Source organism: Hyperoodon ampullatus, assembly GCF_949752795.1.
Source record: "Hyperoodon ampullatus genome assembly, chromosome: 2".
Classification (NCBI taxonomy): Eukaryota; Metazoa; Chordata; class Mammalia; order Artiodactyla; family Ziphiidae; genus Hyperoodon; species Hyperoodon ampullatus.
The window spans coordinates 16,593,140-16,609,090 of NC_136915.1; the positions used below are offsets into that span (position 1 = coordinate 16,593,140).

At 50.0% G+C, this 15,951-nt stretch overlaps 1 protein-coding gene across 1 annotated transcript in view; it reads left to right on the forward strand.

Annotated features, from left to right (window-relative positions):
- Positions 1-15,132, forward strand: part of VWA5B1 (von Willebrand factor A domain containing 5B1) — a gene marked incomplete at both ends in the record, with an annotated part of 37,891 nt that extends 22,759 nt beyond the window's left edge. The window contains 10 exons of the mRNA XM_079728447.1: positions 513-696; positions 1,558-1,748; positions 3,354-3,555; positions 3,988-4,302; positions 5,871-6,008; positions 9,365-9,496; positions 11,699-11,773; positions 12,405-12,474; positions 12,994-13,111; positions 14,638-15,132. Of these exons, the coding sequence (XP_079584573.1) occupies positions 513-696; positions 1,558-1,748; positions 3,354-3,555; positions 3,988-4,302; positions 5,871-6,008; positions 9,365-9,496; positions 11,699-11,773; positions 12,405-12,474; positions 12,994-13,111; positions 14,638-15,132 (1,920 nt within the window). The remainder of the gene's footprint in view (positions 1-512; positions 697-1,557; positions 1,749-3,353; positions 3,556-3,987; positions 4,303-5,870; positions 6,009-9,364; positions 9,497-11,698; positions 11,774-12,404; positions 12,475-12,993; positions 13,112-14,637) is intronic.
- Positions 15,133-15,951: the final 819 nt, after the last annotated feature.

Below are 15,951 nucleotides of genomic sequence, written 5' to 3' on the forward strand. Positions count from 1 at the left end.
TAGAATATCATACAGCCAAATGTTTAAAAGAATAGTTGATGTGAAAGATTTCCAAAATGTTTTAAGTGCAAAGTTCAAGCTACAGATAAATGTAAGTAATACGGTCCAGCTTTTGTAACACAAGATGACCCCAAAAAGCCCTTATATTTTTATATATGTTTATATCATGGAGAATGAAATGAAAGGAACAGATGGTTCATGCTGTTATTTTTGGTTATGTATTTGGAGACAGCAGTAGCATTTAGAATTACACTTCTTTTTAACATTTAATAAAGAATATAATTAAAAATATAAACAACATAAATGATATGAAAAACCACCTCCATTCACCATCCCTTAAATTTAGGCAGAAGTCTGCCTAAATTCCCCAAGCAAGCAAAAAATTGTCTTATTATTTTGGTTCTTCAAAGGTAGAACCTCCACCATCTCCTCTCACACCCCTTGCTGCCCTTTGGATGTCCCTCCTGACATCAAGCCTCACTCTAAGCCCTCTTTTCTCTCCTTCCCTCCAGGACAAGAGAAGACGATACAGCATGCTACACTCTCAGGAGTCCGGCAGCTCTGTCTTCTACCACTCACAGGATGAGGGGCCTAGCCCAGACAGTGGAGACTGTGCCAAGAGCTTGGGGACACCCTTCAACCTGAGGCAGGTCAAAGATGCCCAGCCATCCAGCGGAGATTCCGCCACCAGTCCTGGTCAGTCAGTTGCTCTTTGTGCTTCACTCCCTTCTCCAGGGAGGCCATGATTGCTACATTTTTACTGAACACTTATTATGTGCCAAGCACTTTTTACAATCTCATTGAACGGTTAGCAGCTGTGGAGGTGGGTACTATAATACCAACTTTACAGATGAGGAAACTGAAACTTGGAGAATTTTAGCAACGTGACTAAGCTCATGGAACGTGAAAGAGGTAGAGTACAGATAAAGCGTTTGGACCCGTCTTCCTCCAAAACCTCTTTATGGTTTTAGTTTCCATTCAGAGAGTAATTACTGATGACCTACTAAGGCTAGGTACTGAGAGCAGTGTGGGAAGCAAAGATGACTCAAACATGGCACTTGTCCCTCAGTTCTCCATCTAGTGAGAGAGACACAACTGGCCTTAACTCTCTTAGAAAGCAGAATGACATGGACCACAAGAGAGTTTAACAAACTGTAAGGATCCCAGGGAAAGGAACATCTGGTAGAGGATATTAACAAAGACATAATGAGGGCACTGGTTCTTAGAAGTGGGAAGGGAGAGGAGATGCCAGGCAGCAGAAACTGCCTGAGCAACGATGTGGAGGTGTCATACCTAGAAAATGCATACACGACTGGTATATTTGGAGCACATAATACCTTGAAAAATGAGCAGAAAGGAGAGTAGCTGGGTGGATAGATTAGAGCCAGGTTAGGCAAAGCTTTGAATGCCAGGTGAGGTGAGGCATCTGCACATATTTCAGTAGGTAAGCAGTGGAAAACTCAAGAAGTTTCCAAGCAAGAAAGGGGTATGCAAGCCCCTCTCTCTTTCCCCACTGTCCTCCACCCTGATGGCTTCCCTGTCACCACTCTTGCCCAGGTCTAGACTTCTCCCAGCGACGGCGGGCATACAGCACCAACCAGATCACCAACCACAAGCGCTCTCCAAGGGCCCTCACGGCCAGCGACCCCACAACAGCTGCCAGGAGATACCCACTGAGGAAAACCAAGCTGCAGGACCTCACCAAGCAGACCAGCCTGGATGCTCCACGGTGGCAGATTGATTTACAGGTACCCAAGTAGGGGATATTGGAGTTGGGGGTGGCCGTAGATGGGGAAGAGCTCTGTCTCCTGCTTCAGCCATAAGGATGGAGCTTGACCACAATTTACAGTGAAGTGAGTCACTTCTTCCTTTTTCTGGACCTTCACTTGCCTGACCTCCAATGACAACTTCCTAATAATGATACCCATTGGTCAATGACATCACCCATTCTCTGCTCATAGAACTTCCCAGTTGGCAAGGAGCACCCCCATCTACACTCTCATTTGATTTTACAGCACCCCTTGGAAAGGAGGGAATGTGGGGGCCGGCCACCCCCACTCTGTACAGATGTGGAAATTGAGGGTCAGAGAGGTAAAGTGACTTACCTAGGGTCACACAGCCAGTCAGGGGATCGCAGCGAAGGATGTACCATAACATATTTACCAACCCCTAGCGATGGACATTTAGACAGTTTCCAGATTTTCACGTTTACAAACAGTACTGTAATAAATATACAATATGGGCACACGGATATTTGCATCCTTGTGTATTACCACAGAATTAAATTCCTAAAAGTGGAATCGCTGAGTCAAAGGAGATTGTGCATCTTGTTGAGAGATAGCACATGGCTAAATCATTCTTGTACAAGTGTGCTTCAGTGCACAGTCCCACCAACAGTCCATGAGAAACTGTCTTCTTGTTGACAACTATGGTTGTCATCAAACATTTAAATATTTGCTAATCCAGAAGATTAAAAAAATCATAACATTTCAATTTAGAGCAATGCTCATGAGACTGAGCATTTTTTCATGGGCTTATAGAATCCTCTCCCTATGAACTGCCTGCAGATGCCCTTAACCCCTTGTTCTATTGAATTTATCTCCCTTCTCCTCCACCCCAGTGATTTATAAGAGCATTTTCTTGAAAATGATCTTTGTCATGCGTGTTGCAAATATATTTCCCAGTTTATTCCTTGCCTTTTGAAGTGTTTTGTACTAGCACTAAACAGATTAAATCCATAAAACAGAACAGAAAGTCCAGAAATAAAACCAAATATACATGACAGCTTTGTCAGGATAGAGGTAGAGAACTGATAAACCGTAGGGACTCAATGAATGAACTGTATTCAGTAAATTGTGATGATGTTTGTACTCTTCACAAAATCAAAGAAAAGGCTGTTTTCTATTTCCTTACATCAAAATAAATTTTTTGTGAATCAAGGATTTAAACAAACAAAAATAGAATCACAAAAATTCTAGAACTTTTTTTGGTAGGAAAGACTTTTTAAGCATGACAAATGAGAAGACATAAGGGAAAAGGCTGATAATCATAACCAGACACACACACAGAGTTTTAAACTTTATGGCCAAAAACAAAAAAGGTGGGTTTAGAATATTATCCATGGTATGTGATTTTCCACGGTTTTCCTGGTTTGGACTTTATCCATGGTTTGGGATTACTTGTGTTGATGTTTCTCATGGGTAATGGGGAGCAGGTCGTGTGTCCTTGGGTACTACAGGGGCAGTCCCCCGGGAGGAGCTGGGGTAGCCAGGGGAAGAGTTGTGACTGGGAGTGGAGGGAAGAGGGCCAGCCACCAGGAGCTCAGCCTCCTCCTCTTCCTCTTGCATCCTTAGCCCTTGCTGAACAGTGGCCCGGACCTGAGCCAGGGCCCCAGACTCCAGGGTCCAGGGGCCCGCAGGCCCCCTCTGCTGCCCCAAGGCTGCCAGCCCTTCCTGCCCTCCGGCCAGGAGACCCAGGCTTGGAGCCCCATGAAAGAGCTGGATCTTGGGTCTGGCCTGAAGCCTGCCTCAGACAGCTGCAGCCCTGGGGACCTGGGTAAGTGCCCACAGGGTCCAAGACCTGACTGGGGAGAGGGAGGAATCCTAGGCTGTAGCCCAGCCTGGGAGGGGGCATCTGCTGTGGCCCATCCCTCCCAGAGAACCTCACCAATCCCTCTCTCCCAATCAACCTGGCCCTTGGGCTGCCTGTGAGGCTCCCAGGTGTCCTACCTGTGGAGTGACCCGCCACCCTATCTGGCCCCCTCAGGTACTGGCTTCCTGAGAGGTGGCTCTGCCCTACTCTTGGGGACAAGCCAGTGCCACCCCTGCTCTCCTAAGGAAAGAGTTGTGTGTTCCCTGGGGGTGGGAGGGGGGAGGGGGACTGTCCTTGCTTAGGGGTGTCTGCATCCTGGGGAGGGATGATGTCGCCTGGGAATGGACCCCCTGTCCTGCAGCTCAGATCACAGCCCGCTTGTCCCTCCGCCCCCAGAGCTGTCCCATCACCCCTCCGCCTTCGAGACCGAGACGTCCTCGGACTGGGAGCCCCTAGCCGAGTCCGAGGAGCAGGCCAGTCCCCGCAGGCCCGTCAGCCCAGGACCCGTGCTGGGCAAGGCCGTGGTCAAGGGCCTGCGCGACAGCCAGCCTTTGCAGTGGGAGGTGAGCTTTGAGCTGGGGCCTCCCGGCCCCAAGAGGGGCAGCGCGTGCGAGCCCGACCTGTGGAGCGAGACCTTCCACCACCTGGCGGCCCGCGCCATCATCCGCGACTTCGAGCAGCTGGCGGAGCACGAGGGAGAGATCGAGCAAGGTGAGGGCCTAGGGCCCGCCCCCTCCTAGAAGCCCCGCCCCATGCCCCTCCCCTGCCTCTCCCCCAGGGACTGCCCTCCTCCCCTGGCTCCACCCCCTTCCTTCCCCCCACTGCCCTGCCACCGCCCAATGCTCCGCCTCCCCTCCCCATTGCTGCCCCCAGGTGCCTCCCTTGACCCCCACAGTCCCCTCACACACACACACACACACACACACACACACACACACACACACACACACACACACACAGCAGCCCAGGGCTCCACCCCCTGCTTGATCTGCCTCCTCCCAGCCCCACTCTCCTCCACACCTCCCACACCCACCCGGTGACCAGTCCTCTCCTCCCTCCTTTTTCTCTGCTACACGTCCCTCACTCCTCCTCACTTCCCAGGGCATCTCCCTGCAGCGCCCCTGTAGGGCTCCCAAGACAGAACCGTGGGGATTGCCCTATTCCACCTGCCTTGCTCCTCTGGGACCACACCTATCTTCCCACAGAACCCCTAGATCTAATCGGTCCACCCAGTAACCAATCAAGGCCATTTATTGAGTACGGATCAGCTGGGGGCCAGGCTCAAGGCTGAGCAGTGCAGTGACCACCACCATCCCCGTCCTTACTTATGAGTTCTTGACACGGATTAGCAGGGAAGCCAGCCGACATTAATCAAATACACACAATTAATTGAGTGCATTTGTCCTAATGCTATTAAGAAGAAACACAGGGATCCAAGAAATTGTATAACAGGGATGGTGGGGAGGCTAATTTAGTTCAGGAATTGGGGCAAACTTTCAAGACAGTGATTCCTGGGATCTTGATGGAACACACCTGGAGAACAGATAAATAGAGATATAAATAGAGAATATTTCTATTATTTGTTATAGTTTATGCTTTATTTATATAACAATGCTACATGGTTTATATTTTATATTATTTGTATTTTTGTAAATATTATTATTTTTTTCTTCCCATGAGCGCTTTACCTTACAGTTTACAGGACATTTGTCCATCCTTCACGCCAAGGAGACTGCTCACCTGCTCAGTAGGAAGAGCCTGGGCTTTGGGGACCATCCTGAGTCCTGATCTCAGGTCCATTCCTAACTTGCTGTGTGACCCTATGCTCACCACTCTCCCTCTCTGGTTTGTCTCTGCAAGGTTGTCCCAATGGGCCAGACCAGTGGTCCCCACACAGCCAGGACCTGTGAAATCCTGCAGCAAGATTCTCATCACAGAGCTGAAAAATGAAAATAGAAGATACTGACAACACAGAGATTTGGGGTTTTTTTTTTAATAACACTATATTTAAGGAAAACAACTGTCATTTTTTTATTAGATGTCTTATCTCTTTTACATTAAAATATCCTTATTTTATGAAGTGATGGTGGAGGTTTTAATAATCTTGAGGGTTTCTTTTAAAGGACCTTAATGGCAAGTTGGTAGCTCCTTAATTCTAAGGGCTTATTTAATTCCAAAGATGGGACCATGGATCTAGCCCTCCTTTTAGCTTCCAGAGCTTCCATGTCAGGGAGGACTTTTCCACTCCACACAGTGACCCACCCCTTCTCCCTCTGCAGGGTCCAGCCGCCGCTACCAAGTGAACGCTGTGCACACCAGCAAGGCCTGTAACGTCATCAGCAAGTACACAGCCTTCGTGCCTGTGGACAGAAGCAAGAGCCGTTACCTGCCCACTGTCGTGGGATACCCCAACTCTGGTAAGGCAGGTGCACGGCCAGGGCTCTTCTGAGGGCCAAGCAACTCCCAAGTGAGCCAGAGGAGGGGGACTGGGATACAAATCTGCCTAGACTGGTGGGGAGGGGTTCAGGGAAGGGCCTTGAAGCTAAAAGGCCCCCCAGCAGATGCTTTGGCCTCCAGCGAGTAGGGGGCACATGAACCCCCATCCCACTGCTCTGCAGAGGGCTGTGAAACCATCCCACTCCCCTTTTCCCACTAAATGAATATGACTTGATTGTATTTTTCCAATTGGTATGTGCTCACTGTAGAAAATTCTAAAATATAGAAAGATGTGGATGGACCTCGAGATTATCATATGAAGTGAAATAAGCCAGAGAAAGACAACTATCATAGGATATGACTTATATGTAGAATCTAAAAAAAAAAGATACAAATGAACTTATTTACAAAACAGAAATAGACCCACAGACATAGAAAACAAACTTATGGTTACCAAAGGGGAAATGGGGAGAGAGAGAAACTAGGAGTTTGGGATCAACATATACACACATATATAAAACAGGTAACCAAGAAGGACCTACTGTACAGCACAGGAACTCTACTCAACATCTTGTAATAACCTATTAGGGAAAAGAATCGGAAAAAGAATATATTCGTGGGTGTGGGTATATACATATATATATATATATAAATCTGAATCACTTTGCTGCATACCTGAAACTAACACACTATTGTAACTCAACTATACTTCAATAAAAAGATAAATAAAAATTAAAATTAAAAATTAAATATAGAAAGACATAAAATAAACAAAAGTGACTGGGACTGACAGCCATCCAGAAATGAGTACTAATTAATCCCTTGGTGTGACCATCCTGCCAGACTTCTTTCTACAGGTGTCTACATGTAGAGAAATCAAAAGACAGATATTTTGCATAAATTGGATCATACCAATATGTGCTATATCTTACAAACTCTGGGTGTGGGAAATATCTTTCCGTCTTTTCATTTTAATAGCAGCAGGTACCCCACTGCAGGGAGTGATCATCATCATAACAGCCAATTAGACAGTGTTCCAAAGCCCTTTATATACATTAAATCTTTTAATCCTCAAAACAGCTCTGCAAAGAAGATACTGTTTCCCCCATTTTACAGGTGGGGAAGCAGAGGCAGCGGGGGTAAGTAACTTGCCCACGGTCACACAGCCGTGAAGGGCAGAGTCAGGCTTTGACTCCCAGTAGCCTGGTGTCAGAGTCTGTGCTCCCCCCTACTCCTCTCCACTGCCTCTTTTTTTTTTAATGTTTAATTTATTTATTTATTTATTTATTTATTTATTTATTATTTTTGGCTGCATCAGGTCTTAGTTGCAGCACGCGGGCTCTTCGTTGTGGCGTGCAGGCTTCTCTCTAGTTGTGGTGCGCAGGCTCCAGAGCACGTGAGCTCTGTAGTTTGCGGCAGGCGGGCTCTCTAGCCGAGGCGCGTGGGCTCAGTAGTTGTGACCCGCGGCATGTGGGATCTTAGTTCCCCAACCAGGGATCGAACCCACATCCCCTGCATTGGAAGGAAGATTCTTTACCACTGGACCGCCAGGGAAGTCCCTCCACCGCCTCTTAAGGTTTATCAGAATGTAGCCCCCTATTATTAGACCTTTCGTTTATTCCCTTTTTTTTTTTTTTTTTGCGGTACGCGGGCCTCTCACTGTTGTGACCTCTCCCGTTGCGGAGCACAGGCTCCGGATGCGCAGGCTCAGCGGCCATGGCTCACGGGCCCAGCCACTCCGCGGCATGTGGGATCTTCCTGGACCGGGGCACGAACCCGTGTCCCCTGAACGGCAGGTGGACTCTCAACCACTGCGCCACCAGGGAAGCCCTGTTTATTCCACTTTTGATTATTGTAAATTGTGCTGCAAAGAACATCTCTGTGCACCTGTCTGGTAATCTCCTCAGGGCTGACATTCAGAACTAAGATTGCGTATCAAAGAGTTGGCCCATTTTAAATTATTGTGATGTATGTTATCAAACTGATCCTGCCCCCAAAGAAAACCTCGTGAGGGAGGTTTTCTACCCTCACCACCACTGAAAATTGTTTATCTTTCTAAACCTACTAAACTGAGAGGGGAGAAAAGTATCTTCGGGGAATTTCTTTAGCTTCTTTGTTGAAAACTTTTCTATGTTTATGGACTATATGTACTTTTTCTTTCCTGAATTATCGATACATTTTCTGTTCTTTGCAGCAGCTTTTTCTTTTTTCTTTTCAAAGCAGACCTCCTGAAAGAATTGTGTTTGGAAACAAAATATGCCTTTTCTGATTCCTCTGCCCTCCCCCGACCCTGCTTTTTAAAAATCTGGTACCAAAATATTCAACGACCCACTCCCTCCCTCCCTCTCTGCCTCAGTTCCTCTGATTTCAGGTTCTGGCCAGCAGCCCAGGCTGTCACTCCACTGGGTCTTCTCACCCACTGGGCACTGTCACCCTGATGTCACCCCCTCCCACTCATCTCTGACCATTTTTTTTAGCTTCTGTGGCCACAGTCTGGGAGTTTTAAGGACCAGGCACATATCTTAACCCAAGTCCCACGGCCCCCTAAGATCTGGATCAGCACTTCCCAAAATGTGTTCCAGGAAACTAGAACCCTGGTTCCGTGTCTTGTTAATGGCCATTCAGCACAAAAATAGGAAATACCAGACTAGGAAAAAACATTTCTGAATGGCTGGATTAAATAAAACTTAAAAGCTTTCTTTACTGCAGGACTTCTCAGAGCCTTTAGGGTCAAGAGGCTCAGAGAATGGACTACAGTATGAAGCTTCTTCAAGACTTATTTTCCAATGGAACTCTTCATTTTTTAAGGAACAACTTCCAAACTAGTGTTCTCCGAGAAAAGAGTTTCCCAAAACACACTGTTGGGTGCTGTAGCTTCAGCTTCATACCCTGATGGTGATGCTCTGGGACTCAGGGCCCTGCCCTGTGGGAGAGGAAACTGGGACCTCAGTTTCTGAGACAGCAAACTGAGAGAGAAGGGAAATGGGGTGTTTCTGAGAAAACCAGCCTTTTAACTACCGAGAAAACATTGGTGCTTTCTGAACATTATCTCAGCAATAGAATTTACCTGGCAAGGTAAGCATTATTCTCCCCATTTTCCAGGTAAAGAAACTGAGGCTCAGAGTGGTCAGTACCCCATCCAGCTAGTCAGAGGTGGGGCTGGGGTTCAAACCCAGGTCATTCTGGCTCAGAGCTCATGGTCTTACCTTCTGCAGTGCCTCCCTGCCTTTAGATAATTGACAGAGTGAAGCCAGAATCATTCCTGCCAGCCTTGGGGAAGAGGCAAAAGACTGGCACAGTTGTACCCATCTGACCCCTTCTCCTTGTCCTCATGAAGGTGCTGTGTTGCAGATGGTCAGCTCTCGGGTGCTGACCCGACAGTCGAGGGGCACTTCTGCTGGTTTCGGGCGGTCCCAGACGATGCCTGGGGAAGACTTGGCTGCAGGAGATGGCAAATTTCAGAACCTAAGTAAGAGCCGCCTCCGGTGTACTCTGAAGCCTGGGCCCCTAGCCACTGCACCCTCATGTCCGAGGCCCCGAAGGACTCCCTCTGAGTCTTCACTCTGGGTCTTATGGGGCGAGAGCAAGGCCAGGTTTCCTGGATTCTCTGAGGCCTGAGATGGGCAGCGGGGCTCAGCATGGCCCAGGCATGCATCATTTACACAGCTTTGCTGAGAGAGCCACCGGGTGCCAGAGAGCAGCCTGGCCTCCCTGCCCACGTGCCCACACCATCCCCCACCTCTCTCTTTTCAAGGTCCACCAACCCCAGTATCTGTTTCCCGCCTCCAACCTCTGAGTCCTCCCAGGCACTGAATGCCAGGAAACCTAATAAAGGAAAAAGCAAAGAGGCGGTTCCATCCCACCTTCTGCTTCTTCCAGGATTCCCAAAAGCATCCTTTCCACCTTCACCTGATTTCATTGTGCCTGCAGCTTGGGTCCTTGAAGATCCATGATTTGACCATTTGGTGACCTTGCACCAATTCACAGGATTGCCTTCATCCTCTGTATCTTGGATGTCTGTGTGTCTTTTTGTCCTACTAAAGACAGCCTAACTGCTGCACTAGTCCTAACTCCTTCCTACGTGCCCTCATGTGTACAATGAGCATCTCCTGCCTTCTTCTGTGCATGGGAAGGACATCAGAGGTCCCACCTGGCCACTAGCCCCGACCCCCAGATCATAACAATGTTTTACCTGAGGGATTAGAAAGTGCTCACAGACTTTGATGGGTTAAAAAAGGAACAGTTTGTAAGGAGGTGAAAATCCCGAGGAGGATCTCTTCAGAATTAAGGAGTTCTGCCAGTTCCTTGGTCCCTCAGAGCCTCCAAAACCAAGGGGAACCTGCTCTACCCCTGAGCCAAGCTGGGTTACCAGTCTAGAGGAAACTTCTGGTCTACCCTTTCCTTTCTCTGTAGCTCAGCTACTGGTGGCCCATGGCTTCCATCAAAATCACAAATCCCTTCTTTTGAATTGTCCTCTGATTCACACACAGTGTGTAGGATGTCTAAACTCTTAGTCTATCCCAGCCCTTTCCCTCCCCAGGGATGACAATGGCTAACACTCACTGAGGGTCTTCTATGTGCTGGGCGCTGCTTTAATTATCCACGACTCCTCACACCCATCTGAGAGTGTTTCTTTTATTCTTTTATTTTATTTTTTATTCTTTTATTTTATTTATTTTATTTTTCTTTTATTTTCCACATTAAGAGATGAGGAAACCGAGGCTCAGAGAGATTAATTGAGTTACACAAGGTCACACCGCAGATGCACGAGAGAACTGAGGTTTGAACAAGCCGTGTCTGGCTCCAGAGTCCATGAGGTTAATTAACCACCATGCTCTCTGCCTGCTGGTTGCCTCATTCATTCAGTCACTGGTTCACTCTTGTGCTGCCCCCCCAAGCACCCAGTGATAATCAGAGTTTCTTGCCCTCACAGAGCTACTAATGGTCTCGTAAGGGAGACAGAGGCTTTGCAGAACAAATCTGTGCATGAAGCTTTTTCCATAATTTGGATCATTCCTATATAGTATACATGCCCGTCACTCTCCAGCCATTGAAATATTATAATAGTCATAAGAATAATCATCCTGATTATATATTTTGAACAAATGATGTGCACGTATTATCCCCATTGTACAGATGGGGAAACTGAGGCTCAGAGCCCTCTGACATGTCAATGCCATGTTCTGATGCCTCCTGGAGAGCTGGCATGAACCCACCTTTCCGCCCACCTCCAAACACCATGCTCAGGCCTCTGACCTGCTCCTGCTTCCCTGCTGGGTCTGTAGCTTGAGGCTTTATTGAGCACTTATCATGGACCAGGCACTAAGCACTATCTGTGTATTATCTCATTTAATCTTTACAACAACACAGATCAATACTATTATCCCCATTTGCAATTGAAACGTATAAAGCAAGTAACTTTCCCTGGGGTCACACAGCTAATCATTGGGAGGGTTGGGATTTGAACCCAGGCATGTCCGACCCTTACAGTGGAGCACAGGTGGTATCTTTGGGAGATGAAGGCCCATCCAGGCAGGGATGGGAACCCTGACCTTGCTCTCCCAGCCCATCCTCAGGTACTGTGAATTCAGACCAGCCCTCTCCTTGGGAGGACGGGAGGTAAGGGGGAGGGCTGGGGAAGCTCAGGCCTCACTGGCTTCCTCTATTGTAGATGTGGAGGAAAGCCCTGCTGCACCCTGCAGTGAGAACACATCCCCAGGCCACGGGAAGTATGCTACTCCTGAAGGTGAGTGGGCAGTCTGCCAGCTCTCCCTTTAATTAAAATAGTGATAGATCTTTGGGCCAAGAGAGTGTCTTAACCCAACAAAGTCCTTGTTGGTGCTTTTATTCCTCAAAACAGTTCCATGTACGATAAATAGGAGTATCCACACTTTAAAGGAAGAAAACTGAGGCCCAGAGAGGTGAAGTGACTTGCCCAAGGTCACACAGCACATTGGTCACAGAGCTAGGCCAGGAGTCAGGCATCCCAATTCCCAGCTGAGGGACCATTCTACCACCTCCCTCTGCCGAGAATCTTCAAGCAATGTGCCCATTGAGGAAACTCAATGTCCCTACTTGGGGCTGAAGGGAGTTGATGTGAAGTTGTCACTGTCCCCACAGGTAACCTTCCAGAAGATGCCAGGGGCCACCAGCCAAGGGAACTTGGAGGCCTGCTTCTTTACACACGGACCCACATATTTCTCCCCTCCCCAAACCAACTGGGTCAAAAACAGCCCTGCAGCCCAATCATTAGCTCAGATCCCTAGGGGTGTAGGCAAGCCCCTGGCCCTCTCTGGGCCTCTGTTTCCCCATCTGGGTAGTGAAGAGCTGGACAGGGTCATCTGTCAAGCCCTAACTGTCATTCTCTGGCTCTCCAGGTCCTCTGCGCAGTCTGGCCACCAACACCCTTTCTTCCCTGAAGGTCTCAGAGACTCTCTTTGGATCCAGGTACATGGGATTTCCACTGGGGATTCACTCTACGGCCACCCGTTTCCCCAGGACTGTCCCTAGCTTGGAAGGCCAAAGGCAGGCCCAGGCTGACATTTACACAAAAATGAACAATCTGAAGGATGCCAAGAAGGACCCCTGCCCAGAGATAGCACTGTCTTCAGGTATCACCCTGCTGAAACCACCTCCGCCCCAAGTTCACGTCCCACGGGTTCACGGTGTCTTTGCAAATGCAAGTCCCCCTGAGAGGGCTAGCATGAGACTCTCTGACCACTGGGCTGAATAAGAACATGCTATCAAAAGAGGGTCCTAAAAAGAACACTACCTCGCCCATCGCCCCGGCAGCTGCTAACTGACTGAGTGCCTCCAGGGAAATGCACTGTCACATGAGGAGGTCTCTGGCAGATCCCTCTCCAGCCCTGGCTTTCAGAAGCTGTTGAGTGGGCTCTTGGGGGGTGGGATGACCAGGGACACCACTGGTACAGCGGTGGTCACTCTTCCTCGGCTCCACCCACACAGGCTGAATCTCAACAAATCCAGGCTGCTGACGCGAGCGGCCAAGGGCTTCCTGGGCAAGCCACTGACCAAGGCTCCAGAGTCAGCCCCAGGGAGCCAGAGCTTGGACTACGTCCCGCTGGTGAGTGCCCCAGGCCCCAGACCTCAGGCCCACACTCAGCAGAGGGGCTGCCCCCTGCTCCCCCTCCACCAAGGGAAGAAGACCTAGACCTTCCCGCCCACGTAGCAACCGGGCAGAGGGAGTTTGCCTGAGCCCTCCATCTGGGGTTTAGGAGTGTTGCTAAAAGCCAGCGCCAGCGCCGTGAACATTCTTTGCAACCTGCCCCCTTCGCTTTAAACATTCACGGGAATCTTGCCCTCTACTCCACCACCTCTGTGTGTCTGTCTTTCAATACATAAAAATAAGCCTTGAAATGACTCACAGGCAAGTAAAATGAACACCCCAGGGGCATGCAACGTGTTTAGCAAGTGGCTCTGCAGATGCCCCAGCATGCGGGGCAGGGAGAGAAACCCAGGTCGGGAGTGGGTGTCTCTGAATCGAGGAGAAAGGGAGCCTGGTCCTGCCACATCGGGGGCTCAGCAAGGTTGGGGAGCAAGAGGTGCTGAAAGGAGGGACAGGGTTTGAGCTTCACTGCCCCGCTGCAGCCCCTGCACACCCAAGTGCTTAGTGTCACCTGGAGTTTCCAAATGTCCCGGGCAATAGAGCAGGAGGCATGTATTCACTCAGCAAGGATTTGTTGAGCCAGGCACAGCGCTAGCCCCTGGGAGACAACCTTGAACTAGGTGAACATGGTCCCTGCGCTCACGGCACTGCCAAGGAAGCCGGGCAATTCTGATCGTTAGGTGCTGTGATGGGAGCAGTTGGGTTTGGTGGGGGAGATGGGGAGGGAGGGAGAAACCTACTCCAGGCTTGAGGTCAGGGAGGAATGACGCATGACTTCTGGAAGAATGTAATGGTTAAGCCCATTGTTTACATGCTGAAGTTACATGGTTAAGCCGACAGTTTACACATGAGAGAGCAAGCTTGGGGGCTGGAGAATGGGTGGAGGGGAAAGAGTCAAGGACGAACCAGCGCTTTGGAAAACATAGCTTGGATTTATCCTAGGAGAAAATTGAAACTACTGAGCTGGTGGCCTCCAAAAAGTGACAAGGCCTCTGCCTTACAAAGACCCCTCAGGATGCAGGAAAGATGGAGTGAAGGTGGGGGGACAGGGGAGGGAAGTAGAGGCAGGGACAGCATGAAGTGGCAGATGGGGGGCTGCAGAGCTGTTCAGAAAGTGGGACCCGTTGGGACTTGGTAACCGATTGACACGGAGGGAGGGAGAGGGTGGTTAGCTGCCCAGAGTCGGTTGGATGGCAGTGGATGGTCCCAGTGGCCGAGCTGGGCCCACCTGCCCAGGACAAGAGGCAGGTCTGGAGTGAGGATGCTGAGCTGGGCTTGGAAAGTCATCAGCTTGAAGTACCAGTGGGATAAAGCATGGCGGTGCTCGGCTGGGCTGGGTATCCCGCAAATCCCCCGGGGAAGGTGGGGCGAGCTGGCTGGGGGAGGTGTGAACCAGCGGGCAGTGTGCACCCAGACTTGGGCGTGGCCTGGGGCTCCATGGGCTAAAAAGTTTGAGGCCCACTGAGGGGCTCCCCCACACACAGGTGTCTCTGCAGCTGGCCTCTGGAGCCTTCCTGCTCAACCAAGCCTTCTGCGAGGCCACCCACATCCCCATGGAGAAGCTCAAGTGGACCTCACCCTTCACCTGCCACCGCGTGTCCCTCACTGCCCGCCAGCCCCTGAGTCCCCAGACGTGCACCAGCCCCTCACCTCGGCACCCCTCCTGTGACAGCTTCTCCCCGGAGCCTCTGGCCGAGGGCAAGCCGGGCTGGGAGCCCAGGGCTGCGGTAGAGCGCACAGGGCAGCTGTGGGCCACAGTGGTGGCGCTGGCGTGGCTGGAGCACAGCTCCGCCTCCTACTTCGTTGAGTGGGAGCTGGTGGCTGCCAAGGCCAACTCGTGGCTGGAGCAGCAGGAGGTGCCCGAGGGCCGCACGCAGGGCGCGCTCAAGGCTGCCGCCCGCCAGCTGTTTGTGCTCCTGCGACACTGGAATGAGAGCCTGGAGTTCAATATGCTCTGCTATAACCCAGCTTATGTGTAGCGGGGGAGAAGGGGCTGGGGGAGGGGACCACATGGGCCGGTAGGGGGACTCTTGAAACTGTAGCCAATATACTGGTTGCTAGAAAGAGCCCTGGATTGGCAATCAGGAGGCCTGAGTTCAATGCCAACTTTGCTACCACCTAACTGTGCAACTTTAAGCCAGCCCCTCCCTCCCTCCCTTCTGGGCCTCAGTTTCGCCACCTGTAAAATAAGTGGGTGAGGTGAGGGAGTTGGACTAGAACCCCAGAATGTTCCAAGGTTCCTTTCCAGAGAGCCGTGGAATTTACTGCCACTGGGGGGTGGGGAGAGAGAGCATACAGTTTAAGCCTGAGTTCTCTCTGGAGGAGGATCACATGGGCAATGCCCCCCTCAAATAAAGGGTGGATGAGCGGCCCCAAAGCCTGAAAGTAACCAGATCCGCAAGCCTGCATCCAGGCAGAGGGAGACCACCTCTGCCAGCTGCGTTGTGGGATGAGTGTTTGTCTCCATGGTGACAGTCCAGGACCCTAAATCCCACTTACAAACTGCCTGGAGAACCATCCTTCCCAGCACTTTAAAAGAGTCACCCGGGGAACTTTTATTTTGGCTTGGAAGCCCTTCATATATTTTAGTGTTGGTTTGCAGACTATTTGTGACTTCCTACCTAAAAAGAGGAGATGGGCAGGACAAGGGGAGGCACCCTGCAAGCCAAGGTGTTAGCATTAAGCCGCAGTCTGTGCAAAACCAGTCCCCAAAGAAGAGCCATGGTCACAGAAGTCAGTGGAGAAACCAGAGGACACCTGAAGTAATGTCACACACTTTCAGGGATTGTGTAATGCAA